The sequence below is a fragment of the Gopherus evgoodei genome, chromosome 4 (assembly GCF_007399415.2).
Source record: "Gopherus evgoodei ecotype Sinaloan lineage chromosome 4, rGopEvg1_v1.p, whole genome shotgun sequence".
NCBI lineage: Eukaryota > Metazoa > Chordata > Testudines > Testudinidae > Gopherus > Gopherus evgoodei.
In genome coordinates, this window is record NC_044325.1 from 154,627,161 (window position 1) to 154,642,456 (window position 15,296).

Consider the following 15,296-nt stretch of genomic DNA (forward strand, 5'->3'; position numbering starts at 1 on the left):
CTTTGAAGCAAACTTTCAAAGCTCTGCTGAGAGTTAGTCCCTTTCATTCTTTTCAAACTCCATCTTTCAATATGACATGCTCCCTCGCCTGCCTTCTCCTATTTTCACCAAGTGATGGCCTTAGAGATCTTGCTAGTATCTGGTTCTGTCTACTTGTGTCCCCTACATAAGAAGAGGGCACACGAAATCCTGTGTCAAGTTCCTCATTTCACTCCTATGCTTAGAAAGTGGACCTTGAGAACTTGGGCAAAAGGCAACAAGCTCTGTGGACCTGCTGTGCGTGAACAGCCATTGGATCAGGCCTTAACCGAAGAGAACTCATGCCCAACAAAATCAATGGAAAAATGCCAGGTTGATTTCAGTGGCTTTTGCATCATCCCTTAATCACTTCTATATGGGACTGAAGAATGCTTGGATTTCTCTTCTACGTGATGATGTGACTCAGCTGTGACAGGACCAGGGCTTGTGACAAGACTGGGGCAATGGGATTTCACTCCAGCATCAGTTCTCAGAGACACCCTGGCTGCACAGGATGACGAGAGTTCTGAGGAAATGCCTGGTGATGTGGCCACTGCTGCGTCCATTCCAGGATGTTATCTTCTATTCCACCCTATGCTTAGTCTGGGGTGCCACTGCTGTGGAAAGTGAGGGAAGTCTAGCAGCATCACAGGTACTGGGACCTCCCATCTCATATAGGCACTTGATGCCATTCACAGTGAAAGTGTAATTCACTAGTGAACGTGTGTCTCCGACCTTCCTACGTGCCCAAGTGCTCAAGCTGTTCCTCTTTAATTCAAGCTGTACCAACTCCTGCCTTTACCTCCGGAGATCCCCAGTTAAATCCTTGGTGTGTTGGGTGTCACAGATGGAGGCTGCTACAAAAACAGGAGTGGGACCATGGAATCAAGGATATAGAAGATGTTTGTACTTTGTATGGCTTTTCAAAATCTGTACATGGGTGTGGGATGGAAGAGAATATGGCTTGATATCCTCCCTTCTCCTTATGCAGCCATAGACAAACTGGTCCATCATAAGAGACGAGTTAGTTATTCCCTGTGGCAACACAACGTTGTGTCATGAAACCACAATTGCAATGATATGGCCAGATCAAGCAGTCATTTGAGACACTCAGACTATCTCACTGACATAGCATTCATTGAGAATTTATCCCTGTTTTTGATAAGCAAATTATTCATACAAGCAATACTGATTTTCTTTGACCATATTTGTAACTCTTAAGTATACATGACAATGTTCAGATGGGTAATTTTCACTTCTGAGTTGTTCACAAACTGTCCGCTCGGACACTTCTCTCTATATATTGAATTTTGCAGGCTAGTGGCCTGCCAATCGCTTCCTAATTCTAAGTGGGGACCCCAACTGCCTTCAGTGAACTCCCACTGTCCCAGTCCTAAATGGAAATAATGGAGGGGCTGCGGAAGCCTCTTGAGGCCCCTTTAAGCTCAGAGGACAGAGGACCTAAGTAAGGAAATTATCCATGTACCTGTCGAGATGCTGTTTTTGGATTCCAAGGTGTATGCCTTAGAACACATGGAGGCCAATTCCTTACCATCCTTTGCTCCTGGGTCCACTCATTGACCTGTCTCAGAAAAGCAAAGAATAGCATTGAGCCTTCAGCCATCCCCATACTGCTCCTAGGTCTCAGGACCCATGCCTTGGTGGGGGTCTGTGTGTGCTAGCTCTGTGCCACCAGAGAGTGGCTGCAACAAATGGAAGAGGTGAGCACAGAATCCACACATCCAAGATAGTGGGGAGGGTGAAGGAATCTGATGCCCCTCCTGATGAATAGACACAAGGCTCAGAGTGCCCTTTGTGGCATCCCTAAGTGAGTAACCCACCCAAACCTTATTTCTGCCAACTTAGCATGAACTAAAAGCCAACAAGTTGGGAAGTTACAGCAGAAATATTTAGAGTGAATCATATAGTGGTAGCTTGACATTGCCTTGGGTAATGTGTTCCCAGAGGCATTTCAAGGTGCTTCCATTGGAAGCAACAGTGAAGAGGCAGCTACACCATATTACTTTGGATAAATCTTTCAGGCAAACATTTGGTGCCTGTTGACAGTTAAGCCCAGATTTTTAGGTATTTCTCCTCTCAGTATTACAAGAGCTAAGGGACTTAGCTACACTGCCTTTTCAAAATTGGCAGCTTCTAAGCAGCCTAAGTCAGACTGAGACTTAGGCTTCTAAGTGTCTAAATCGCTTTTGAAAATGGGATTCAGCAATTTAAGTCACTGAGGCCTTGTGATACGGAGCAAAACAACATCTAAATACCTTCACAAATTTGGTCTTTCGTCCCTTTAGTTGTTCTGTGCTTCACACCTACAATTAGATGTTTTAACAACAGATTGTGCTATAGGTTTGAGGACTTTCTATCGCAAACATGATTCATATCCGGTTCATTCCATTGACACCTTTCTACATAACAAGACATTGCAGGAACTCCTGTGTCAAAGTCTTCAGTTGTCTCCTAATGCTCAGGAAGAGGGATCTTGAGAAGTGTAGCAATAGAGACTTAGTCCTCTAGGAAATGGTGGATATGAACAGCCATCGCTTGCACATCCAGTAGAGCTGTGTAAATAGTTTTTTCAGTTCACTGGACATTCCAGAAAGAAATTGTGGGAGAGAGCCACTGTTTTGGGTTGAACCAAAATTAAAATTTTGGTAAATTGAAAAGTTTAAAAATAAATTCATGAAATATTTTGTTGGACCATTAATGAAACATGTTGATTTGGTTTTATGCAATTTTTAATATTTTTTTTATTTTTTAAATAGATGTAAAGGAAATGTTAAAACAAAAAGTCATTTTGAACCAAAAAAACTGAAAGATTTTTTTAGAAAAATCAAAACAAAATATTTATTTTTTCTGAAATTTTTAAAAGTTTCCCTTCCCCCGTTACCAAAATAACTCAGTGAAATCAACACTAAGTAGTTCAGTTTACTTAAATCTGCATTTTGCTGGTAAAAAAGTTTCAATTTTTAAAAAGTCAGCTCACTCTAGTCCTAAGCAATCACTTAAATAAGATATTTAACAATATGACGATTTCTGTTCTACTTGCTCATGCAGTAAAGTTACAGTCCTCAATCATAACAATGCAAGGACCAATGGAAGGAATGATTAAGCAAGCTTTGCAGCAGAGACATTATAGCAAAATCAAGCAGTGAGGGCTCTGGGGAAGGCATGCCGAAATGGGTCCTGCCACATTTTGTCACAGGATGTTCCTTACATGTCACTCCATGACTGCTCTGAGCCTACAGCTGGAGTGGGAAATCTAGCACCACCAGTGGTGCTGTGTTCTTAGGGTGAAAGCCAGTGAAAGGTTCCCATTGATTTCACTGGGACCTGGATCAAAGGCCACACAGATTTAGGAGGTGGCTGCCCTTGTTCATTTCCGCAAGAGATGTATTAGAGGTGGGGATAAACACCCACAACCTCCCTTACAACTGACGGAACCAGTCCTGCATTGATCCATAATTAGAGACTTGTGATGTTAGCCTATCTGTAATGACACAAAGGAAATTCTTAATGGAACCTGCAACCTCCAGGATTTTGAAGCTCTGCTGGATTGTAAAAATTAAATATGGAGATTCCACCTTTTGCAATGATTTCTTCTGACAATGCTGGAACACAGCTGCACTTGACTATGAATCAAGCATTTGGCCCATTGCTCCATAAGTGCTCTGTACGATTTGGTATATTTTCGCAAGGCCATAGAGTACAGAAAATGCTTATGTGCATTCTAAAGCTTTTTGTTTAGTTTTCAGTCTGACAATGTCATATCAATCCAAATGATTTTTTTTCATGAAATCATATCTACTTCAGTGCAAATTCCCATAAAAAGAAATCAGAAAATGTAATTTCAGTAAAATAATTCAAACTTTTTGTTTTGAAATGTTTTCTACTTTCTTTTCATTTTTACCATACTTTTATTATTTTCATAGTAGTAGTGCATAATTGTCAAGTTATGTCCTAATGGGACATCTCATGTCAGATTATAATAATATTATAGTCAACTTTTTCATAGAATCATAGGACTGGAAGAGATCAGGAGAGGTCATCAAGTCCAGTTCCCTGCACTCATGGCAGGCCCAGCACCATCTAGAACATCCCTGACAGGTGTTTGTCTAACCTGTTTTTAAAAATCTGCGATGATGGAGATTCCACAGCCTCCCTAGGCAATTTATTCCACTGCCGAACCACCCTGACAGTTAGGAAGTTTTTCCTAATAGTCAACCTAAACCTCCCTTGCTGCTATTTAAGCCCGTTGCTTGTCCTATCCTTAGAGACTGAAAATAATTTTTCTCCCTCCTCCTTGTAACAACCTTTTAGGTACTTGAAAACTGTTCTCATGTCCCCTCTCAGTCTTCTCTTTTCCAGACTAAACAAACCCAATTCTTTCAATCTTCCCTCATAGCTCATGTTTTCTAGACCTTTAATAATTTTTTGTTGCTCTTCTCTGGACTCTTTCCAATTTGGCCACATCCTTCCTGAAATGTGGCACCCAGAACTGGATGCAGTACTCCAATTGAGGCCTAATCAGTTCAGAGTGGAACGGAAGAATTCTTTCTGGTGTCTTGCTTCCAATAATCCTGCTAATACATTATAGAAGGATGTTTGGTTTTTTTTGCAAAAGCTTTACACTGTTGACTCATATTTAACTTGTGGTCCACTATGACCCCTGTCTAGGTTTTTTCCCCCATTTTGAGCTTTAGAGTACAAATGTGGGGGACCTGCATGTACCCTTCTAAGCTTAATGGCTAGCTTAGATCTGATATCGCTGCAACCAGCCAGAAATTCCAGTGTCTGGCACACTCCCTGTCCCCCCAAAACCTTTCCTGGGGAACACAAATCCAAACCCCTTCTTTCCTCCCAGACCTTCCCCTCCCTGGGTTGCCTTGAGAGGCTTCACACAGATCCAAACTCCTTGGATCTTAAAACAAAGAGGGATTCACCTTCCCCCTCTTTTTCCCCCCACCAATCCCTGGTGAGTTCAGACCCAATCCCCTTGGGTCTTAAAACAAGGGAAAAATCAATCAGGTTCTTAAAAAAGAAAGCTTTTAATTAAAGAAAGAAAAAAATAAAAATTATCTCTCTAAAATCAGGATGGAAAATGCTTTACAGGGTATTCAGATTCATATAGACTAGAGGGACCTCCACCCCTAGCCTTAGATTCAAAGTTACAGCAAACAGAGGCAAAAATCCTTCCAGCAAAAGGAAAAACAATCACAAGTTGAAAGAAAACAAACCTAAGACTAATCTGCCTTGCCTGGCTATACTTACAATTTTGAAACATGAAAGACTGATTCAGAAAAATTTGGAGAGCCTGGTTGTACATCTGGTCCCTCTTTGTCCGAAGAGCGAACAACGAACAAAACAACAACACAAACAAAGACTTCCCTCCACAAAGATTTGAAAGTATCTTGTCCCCAAATTGGTCCTCTGGTCAGGTGTCAGCCAGGTTCACTGAGCTTCTTAACCCTTTACAGGTAAAAGAGACATTAACCCTTAACCATCCGTTTATGACAACCCCAGATCCCTTTCTGCAGTACTCCTTCCTAGGCAGTCATTTCCCATTCTGTATGTGTTCAACTGATTGTTCCTTCCTAAGTGGAGACCTTTGCATTTGTCCTTATTGAATTTCATCCTATTTACTTCAGAACATTTCTCCAGTTTCTCCAGATCATTTTGAATTTTCATCCTATCCTCCAAAGCACTTGCAACCCCTCCCAGCTTGGTATCATCCATAAACTTTATAGGTGCAAACGTTCTTGTCCCGAATCAGACTCCCTAGAATTTACAAAGGACCCTCGGGGTATGAAAGGAAGCTCACAGATATAGCTGTAAAGACTTTTTATTAAAATCAATGAAATAGGAAGTAAACAGTAAAATAATCAGAGTTACAAAGTTACAATTGCATTACTGCTATTCAAAAAATACATATGGTAATATAATATTCTATGCTACACAGCTTTGCTTAATATACTCAAACCCTTCCTTTGTAACCTGGTGATAAGAGACACAGGCCCAGCCTCGCGGTAGGGGTTTCTCTATTCTTCAATGAGAGATGCAGTGCTTAGAAGAAACTAATGCTCAGAGCTATCAGAACTAACTTAGGGTTTACTTGACTAACTTAAACTTAAACAGAAAACCTAATAAACGAGGTAAGAATAAAAGTTTAGGGAAACCAAACTTTGCTAGTTCCCCTCAAACTTAGAAAGTTTCATTCCACACATCCCATTTTTCATTTCACCCCTAACGTTGTTTTTCTGCTCCATAATTTTTTCATGGCATTTTTAACCTCCTCATTGCGTAAGGTATAAATCAAGGGATTCAGCAGAGGGGTAATAATGGTGTAGAACACCGTGACCATCTTATCCTCGGAGAAGGTGGTGGAAGGTCTTAAATACATGAAGATACATGGGCCAAAAAATATAATCACTACAGCAACATGGGAGGTACAGGTGGAAAGAGCTTTCCGACGACCTTCGGAGGAGCGAGTTCTCAAGGAGACTAAGATGATGACATAGGACACAACCAGCACAACAAAACAGATCAGGGAAATCATCCCGCTATTGACAATGACCATGACGCCAACAAGATAAGTGTCAGTGCAGGCCAGTTTCAGCAAAGGGTGCACATCACAGAAATAGTGGTCAATCTTGTTGGGCCCACAGAAGGGTAACTGGATGGTCAGAAGAGTCTGAACTATGGAATGCACAAAGCCACCCACCCATGAAGCCATCACAAGGGAACCACAAACACACCCGGTCATGATGCTTGTGTAATGGAGGGGTTTGCAGATCGCAATGTAACGATCGTACGCCATCACTGTGAGGAGGAAGATTTCAGTGCACCCGAAGAAATGGGCCACAAACAGCTGTGCTATGCAGCCGTCAAAGGAGATGGTTTTCCTCTCCACAAAGAAGTCCGCAATCAGTTTTGGGGCAGTGACAGAGGAAAAGCACATGTCTACAAAGGACAGGTAGCTGAGGAAGAAATACATGGGAGACTTCAGATATTGGCTGTTCTTTACAGTGACAATAATTAGAAGGTTTCCCAGCACAGTAGCGATATAGAGGAGTACAAAGAACACAAAACACACAGGCTGTAACATTTCATTGTGGCAAAGTCCCAAAAGGATGAATTCAGTCACATTCTGTGTGGGCTCCATGGACTCAGTTTAAACAACAGGTATATGGAATACCGCTAATCCACCTGCCATGACACAAAAGAAGGAGAGGAACAATCAACAGATATTGACCGGTGATGAGATAAATGTCAAGATGCATTGACTAAAGTCGTAGACTTTGTCCAAAAATGAAAATGAGCGCTATGTAACTCAAGGAACTAGAGGAAATTGGCTTGAGTTGCATATTGCCATAAACAGTAAATACTCAAAATTATTAGAGTGGAAACTCTGAAGCCAATTCATTCTTTTTTTCCCCCATGGTGAATCATCAAAGACTTTAACTGGAAGTGAAAAATTTAATCTTAACTACGCTTTGCAATCAGCCCGTCCATCACACTCATTCTATTTTATTCGTACTGCATTGTTAAACACCTTCAGAAATCAAATTTTTCAAGCAAGGATAGCCATATCTCTTACCTTTGCATCTGAGCACATAAATCCTCAAAAAAGTTTTTATTTATACATGCAAACATGAAACTGAGTTATCTTGTTCAGTAACCAATGTTTGAAAACTGCTCTGATTATTTTGATCACAAAATTATTTCACAACATTTACATTTAGTTGAAATGCCATTTTAACTGGAAAAAATGGTTTCTGTGGAGAATTTTGACCAGCTTTACACAAAACCCCAATTTCAACTAGAACTGAAACACTAATTTATCAGCAGGACTCATGGATAAACTTTAGATTATTAAAGCTCCTCCAAAAATGCAAAGTAGCCATAAACACTGTTTGACCAGTTAACTCCGACACCAGAGTGGTGGAAATCAGCTGAAACCTACTAGTGAACTTGCCCTTTTGTGTGTTACCATTTGATGTGAGGTGACTGGAATTACATTTTCTGTGTTTAAACAAAAGTATTTACGTGCTGTCATAAGCAGGAATGGATTAATTATGATGTGGGGATGGTCATGGCTTACAGACTAGCATCTAATAAACCTTTTTCATACATTTCAAAAATAAAATTAGAATAATATGAAAATTTTTCAAGAGGGAAACTTGCAATGAAGATTTTAGAGTCATTTATCGTATTTTAGGTGAATTAGTTGGAGACTGATTGATGGAGCGGGGAATTAGATTGGAATGAATCCTAATAAGTTCTTTCCTTTTTTTTTTTTTTTTTTTTTTTTACATTGGTAAAGCTAAGTAGGAAAAGAACAGCATGAAATACTCAGCCTTGCTGGAAAATTCACATGGGTTGTATTTGCAGATCTCAAAACTTACCTGGATGGTGATGGGTTTTATTTTTTCCTGCTTCTAAGCTGCTCCCGCAGCAAAGGTGTTCCGGTCTGAACAACAGTAAGCAGTTGATGAGGGCGATTTACAAGGTCATCAGTTACTCCCTGCGATATGAATTTTCTGCTTTGTAAATTTCATCCTAACATCTTTACAAGCCCTGTGTTAGGATGTCCTTTGCTGTCTGTCAATTCTGCCAAGGCCAAAGAAGCGAACTAGAGAAGTGGTTTGCTCAAGGCAGACCTCAGCATTCTTTTCACAGCAACCACTTTCCCAACTCACAAAGCCTCAGGTCTAAGACCGTCTCCATCCCTCACTCTGCAAAATCTAAGACCCAACAAGATCTTTGGGAAAAATTGTCTCTCTCCTTGCTGTGAAGTCACAGCAGAAATATTTAAAAGAAATATGTAATGGCAATGCGTCATTGCCTGGTTAATGAGCTCCCAGTGGCTTTTCAAGGCTTCTTCACTGGAAATAGTTTTGAAGAAGCACTCCCCTAGACAACTTCAAACAAGTCTTTGAAGCAAACTTTCAAAACTCTCCTGAGAGTTATTCTCTTTCATTCTTTTCAAACTCCAGCATTCAATATGACACGCTCCCTCACCTGCCCTCTCCTATTTTCACCAAGTGATGGCCTTAGAGATCTTGCTAGTATCTGGTTCCTTCTACTTGTGTCCCCTGAAATCCTGTGCCAACTTCCTCATTTCACTCCTGTGCTTAGAAAGTGGACCTTGAGAACTTGGGCAATAGACAACAAGCTCTGTGGACCTGCTGTGTGTGAACAGCCATTGGATCAGGCCTTAACCGAAGAGAACTCATGCCCAACAAAATCAATGGTAAAATGCCAAGTTGACTTCAGTGGCTTTTGCATCACCCCTTAATCACTTCTATATGGGACTGAAGAATGCTTAGATTTCTCTTCTACGTGATGATGTGACTCAGCTGTGACAGGACCCGGGCTTGTAACAAGACTGGGGCAATGGGATTTCACTCCAGCATCAGTTCTCAGAGACACCCTGGCTGCACAGGATGATGGGAGTTCTGAGAAAATGCCTGGTGATGTGGCCACTGCTGCTCCCATTCCAGGATGTTATCTTGTGTTCCACCCAATTCTTAGTCTGGGGTGCCACTGCTGTGGAAAGTGAGGGAAGTCTAGGAGCATGACTGGTGTTGGGACCTCCCATCTCATACAGGCACTTGATACCATTCACAGTGAAAGTGTAACTCACTAGTGAACGCGTGTCTCCGACCTTCCTATGTGCCTAAGTGCTGAAGCTGTTGCTCTTTAATTCAAGCTGTACCAACTCCTGCCTTGGGATCCTCCAGAGATCCCCAGTTAAATCCTTGGTGTGTTGGGTGTCACAGATGGAAGTTGCTACAAAAACAGGAGTGGGACCATGGAATCAAGGATATAGACGATGTTTGTACTTTGTATGGCTTTTCAAAATCTGTACACGGGGGTGGGAGGGAAGAGAATATGGCTTAATACCCTCCCTTCTACTTATGCAGCCATAGACAAACTGGTCCATCTTAAGAGAAGAGTTAGTTTTTCCCTGTGGCAACACAGCACTGTGTCATGAAACCACAATTGCAATGATATGGCCAGATCAAGCAGTCATTTGAGACATTCAGACTATTTCACTCACATAGCATTCATTGAGAATTTATCCCTGTTTTTGCTAAGCAAATTATTCAGACAAGCAATACTGATTTTCTTTGACCATATTTGTAACGCTTAAGTATACATGACAATGTTCAGATGGGTAATTTTCACTTCTGAGTTGTTCACAAACTGTTTGCTCGGACTCTACTCTCTCTGTATTGAATTTGGCACCACCGAACCTTCAGGCATCCCCATACTGCTCCTAGATCTCATGACTCATGCCTTGGTGGGGGTCTGTGTGTGTTAGCTCTGTGCCACCAGAAAGTGGCCGCAACAAATGGAAGAGGTGAGCACAGAATCCACACATCCAAGATGATGGGGAGGGTGAAGGAATCTGATGCCCCTCCTGATGAATAGACACAAGGCTCAGAGTGCCCTTTGTGGCATCCCTAAGTGAGTAACTCACCCAAAGCCCTATTGCTGCCACTTAGCATGAGCTAAAAGCCTATGATCTGTGAAGTTACAGCAGAAACATTTAGAGTGAATCATATAGTGGTAGCATGACATTGCCTTGGGTAATGTATTCCCAGAGGCATTTCATGGTGATTCCATTGGAAGTCACAGTGAAGAGGCAGCTACACCATATTGCTTTGGATAAATCTTTCAGGCAAACGTTTGGTGCATGTTGACAGTTAAGCCCAGATTTTTAGGCATTTCTCCTCTCAGTATTACAAGAGCTAAGGGACTTAGCTACACTGCCTTTTCAAAACTGACAGCTTCTAAGCAGCCTAAGTCAGACTGAGATTTAGGCTTCTAAGTGTCTAAATCACTTTTGAAAATGGGATTCAGCAATCTAAGTCACTCAGGCCTTGTGATATGGAGCAGAACAACATCTAAATACCCTCACAAATATGGTCTTACGTCCCTTTAGTTGTCCTGTGTCTCACACTTACAATTAGAGGTTTTACCAACAGATTGTGCTATAGGTTGGAGGCCTTTCTATTGCAAACGTGATTCATATCTGGTTCATTCCATTGACACCTTTCTACATAACAAGACATTGCAGGAACTCCTGTGTCAAAGTCTTCAGTTGTCTCCTAACGTTCAGGAAGAGGGATCTTGAGAAGTGTAGCAATGGAGACTTAGCCCTCTAGGAAATGTTGGGTGTGAACAGCTATCGCTTCTAAGTAGAGTCCTGTAAATAGATTTCTCAGTTCACTGGAAATTCCAAAGAGAAATTGTGTGGGAGAGGAACTGTTCTGGGTTGAACCAAAACGAAAATTTTGGTAAATTGAAAAGTTTTTTAAAAAGTTCATTTTGGGTCAAATGAAATATTTTGCTAGACCATTAATGAAACATGTTGATTTGGTTTTGTGCAATTTTTAATATTTTTTTAAATTTTTTTTAATAAAAGTAAAGGAAATGTTAAAACAAAAAGTCATTTTGGACCAAAAAAACTAAAAGATTGTTTTAGAAAAATCAAAACAAAATATTTATTTTTTTTGAAACTTTTAAAAAGTTTCCCTTCCCCTTACCAAAACAATTCAGTGAAATCAACAAGTTTGCTTAAATCTGCATTTTGCTGGTAAAAAAGTTTCAATTTTAAAAGTCAGCTCACTCTACTCCTAAGCAATCACTTAAAGAAGAGATTTAACAATATTCCGATTTCTGTTCTACGTGCTCATGCAGTAAAGTTACAGGCGTCAGTCATAACAGTGCAAGGACCCATGGAAGGAATGATTCAGAAAGCTTTGCAGCAGAGACATTATAGCAATATCAAGCAGTGAGGGCTCTGGGGAAGTGCATGCCCAAAGGGGTCCTGACACATTTTGTCACAGGATGTTGCTTACATGCCACTCCATGACTGCTCTGGGCCTACAGCTGGAGTGGGAAGTCTAGCACCACCAGTGGTGCTGTGTTCTTACGGTGAAAGCCAGTGAAAGGTTCCCATTGATTTCACTGGGACCTGGATCAAAGGCCACACAGATTTAGGAGGTGGCTGCCCTTGCTCATTTCGGCAAGAGATGTATTGGGAGTGGGGATAAACACCCACAACCTCACTTACCAACTGACGGAACCAGTCCCGCATTGATCCATAATGAGAGACTTATGATGTTAGCCTATCTGTAATAACACAAAACCGAGAATCTGAGATCTCTCTCAGCGCAGGCACATGGCAAAGTCAACTTATTCCTTTAAAACAGTAGTTACTGGGAATTAGACTCAGTTTTGCTTAATAAATCATTTGTCAAATGAACCTGATTTCCTTAGAATGAAATGGTATTTATTAGAATTTGGACAGTAGTTGGGCCAAATGATGTTCATTTATGCATTGTTCACAAATCGCTCCTTTTAACTATTCCATCTTTGCTATTTGTTCTTTTGGGAGACAGGACACCTAAGCCATACGATATACTTCCTACTTCCCATTTGAAGGGATGAACAAAGAACTTTTTCATCTGGAGACTAATGAAAGATGGAAAAGTGCTCTTTCTGGGACCAATTTTCAGAAGAATTTGCAATAATATCTGTGAAAAGGTTGGGGTTTGCAAACACTTTCCTAAACATACCAGTGGTCACCTAAAAGCTGAAACCACACAAAACAAAGAACAGAACTCAATGGATCAGAGTGACTCAAACTGCATGCTTTGGTTGTAGATATAGTCATCAATTCATTTTTTTGTTTTGCTTTGTTTTAACTATTAGACCAGGCATAGGAACTAGGCTAATGTGAGTGAAGCAAACCAGTGTCTGGAATTCTTTTGTTCCAAGTTTACTTCAGCATCTGGAGACTCCTCTAACTCTTATTGTGCATGGCATATTCTCACTTTGTAGCTAAGTAATTGAGTGTAACAGTATAATTTAGTTTGCAACTTGCGTCATTACAGAACTTTTGTTTTCCAAAGAAGTTTTAATTATGCCCACTGGACCTACGCTAAGTATCTCTGGATGTTACCGTTGTATCCCTGTGTTGGTGTTTATCTGAGATAAGAAGAAGATTATAAAAAAAAAGTTATCATTAGATCCGAGTCCTACTTCAAAAGTTACTGAGTTACCAACAATCAAAGGACATTCTTAATGGAACCTGCAACCTCCATGATTTTGAAGCTCTGCTGGATTGTAAAAATAAAATATGGAGATTCCATCTTTTGCAATGATTTCTTCTGACAATGCTGGAACACAGCTGCACTTGACTATGAATCAAGCATTTGGCCCATTGTTCCATAAGTGCTCTGTACGATTTGGTATATTTTAGCAAGGCCGTAGAGTACAGAAAATCCTTATGTGCATTCAAAAGCTTTTTGTTTAGTTTTCTGTCCGACAATGTCATATCGATTTAAATGATTTTTTTCATGAAATCATATCTACTTCAGTGCAAATTCCCATAAAAAGAAATCAGAAAACTTAATTTCAGAAAAATAATTCAAACTTGTTGTTTTAAAATGTTTTCTACTTTATTTTCATTTTTACCATACTTTTATTATTTTCATAGTAGTAGTGCATAATTGTTAAGTTATGTCCTAATGGGGTATCTCATGTCAGATTATAATAACATGATAGTCAACATTTTCATAGAATCATAGGACTGGAAGGATCCTGGAGAGGTAATCAGGTCCAGTCAGGACCGGCGCTAGAGTTTTTCACGCCCTAGGTGCACGGTCATTTCGCCGACCCCGCACGCCGCTCCTGCAGCTCCGGTGAAGCTGCCGCAGCCATTTCTGCGGAGGGTCCGTTGGTCCGCAGCTCCGGTGGAGCTGTCGCAGCCGTGCCTGTGGCAGCTCCACCGGAGCCGCGGACCAACAGTCCCTCCGCAGGCACGATTGCGGCAGGTCCACCAGAGCTGCCTGCTGCCCCGCCCCTGGCAAAATGCCACTCCCCGAAAATCCTGGCACCCTAGGCAATTGCCTAGTTCGCCTCAATGGAAGCGCCGGCCCTGGGTCCAGTCCCCTGCACTCATGGCAGGCCCAGCACCATCTAAAACATCCCTTACAGGTGTTTGTCTAACCTGCTCTTAAAAATCTCCGATCATGGAATATCCACAACCTCCTTAGGCAATTTATTCCAGTGCCGATCCACCCTGACAGTTAGGAATTTTTTCCTAATAGTCAACCTAAACCGCCCTTGCTGCTATTTAAGCCGATTGCTTGTCCTATCCTCAGAGACTGAGAATAATTTTTCTCCCTCCTTCTTGTAACAACCTTTTAGATACTTGAAAACTGTTCTCATGTCCCCTCTCAGTCTTCTCTTTTGCAGACTAAACAAACCCAATTCTTTCAATCTGCCCTCATAGCTCATGTTTTCTAGACCTTTAATAATTTTTTGTTGCTCTTCTCTGGACTCCCTGCAATTTAGCCACATCCTTCCTGAAATGTGGCACCCACAACTGGACACAGTACTCCAATTGAAGCCTAATCAGTGCAGAGTATAACGAAAGAATTACTTCTGGTGTCTTGTTTCCAATACTCCTGCTAATACATTCCAGAAGGATGTTTGCTTTTATTGCAAAAGCTTTACACTGTTGACTCATATTTAACTTGTGGTCTGCTATGACCCCAGATCCCTTTCTGCAGTACTCCCTCCAAGGCAGTCATTTCCCATTCTGTATGTGTTCAACTGATTGTTGCTTCCTAAGTGGAGCACTTTGCATTTGTCCTTCTTGAATTTCATCCTATTTACTTCAGAACACTTCTCCAGTTTCTCCAGATCATTTTGAATTTTCATCCTATCCTCCAAGGCACTTGCAACCCCTCCCAGCTTGGTATCATCCATAAACTTTATAAGTGCACTCTCTATGCCATTATCTAAATGGTTGATGAAGACATTGAATAAAATGGTCCCAGAACTGATCCCTGCAGGACCCCACTCATTGTGCCCTTCCGCCATGACTATGAACCATTGATAAATACCCTGTGGGAGCAGTTTTCCAGCCAGTTATGCATCCACTTTATAGTAGCTCCTTCTAGATTGTATTTGCCTAGTTTCTTAATTAGAAGGTCATGCAAGACTGTATCACAAGCCTTACTAAAGTCGAGCTATACCACATCTAACACATTCCCCCTATCCACAAGGCTCGTTACCCTGTCAAAAAGGCTATCAGGTTGGTTTGACATGATTTCTTCTTGACAAATCCATGCTGACTATCACTTATCACCTTATTAACTTCTAAATATTGATTCCCTAATTATTTCCTCCATTATCTTAGCTGGTACAGAAGTGAAGCTGACTAGTCTGTAATTGCCTGGGTT

At 41.0% G+C, this 15,296-nt stretch overlaps 1 protein-coding gene across 1 annotated transcript; it reads right to left on the minus strand.

Annotated features, from left to right (window-relative positions):
• Positions 1 to 6,262: 6,262 nt before the first annotated feature.
• LOC115651651 (olfactory receptor 4S2-like) lies at positions 6,263 to 7,192 on the minus strand. The gene has a single exon (XM_030562744.1). It carries the CDS (start codon positions 7,190 to 7,192, stop codon positions 6,263 to 6,265), a length of 930 nt encoding a protein of 309 aa, XP_030418604.1.
• Positions 7,193 to 15,296: the final 8,104 nt, after the last annotated feature.

Coding starts and splice junctions, on each gene's coding strand:
- LOC115651651 (XM_030562744.1), bottom strand. CDS start 7,192: ATGGAGCCCACACAGAATGTGACTGAATTCATCCTTTTGGGACTTTGC.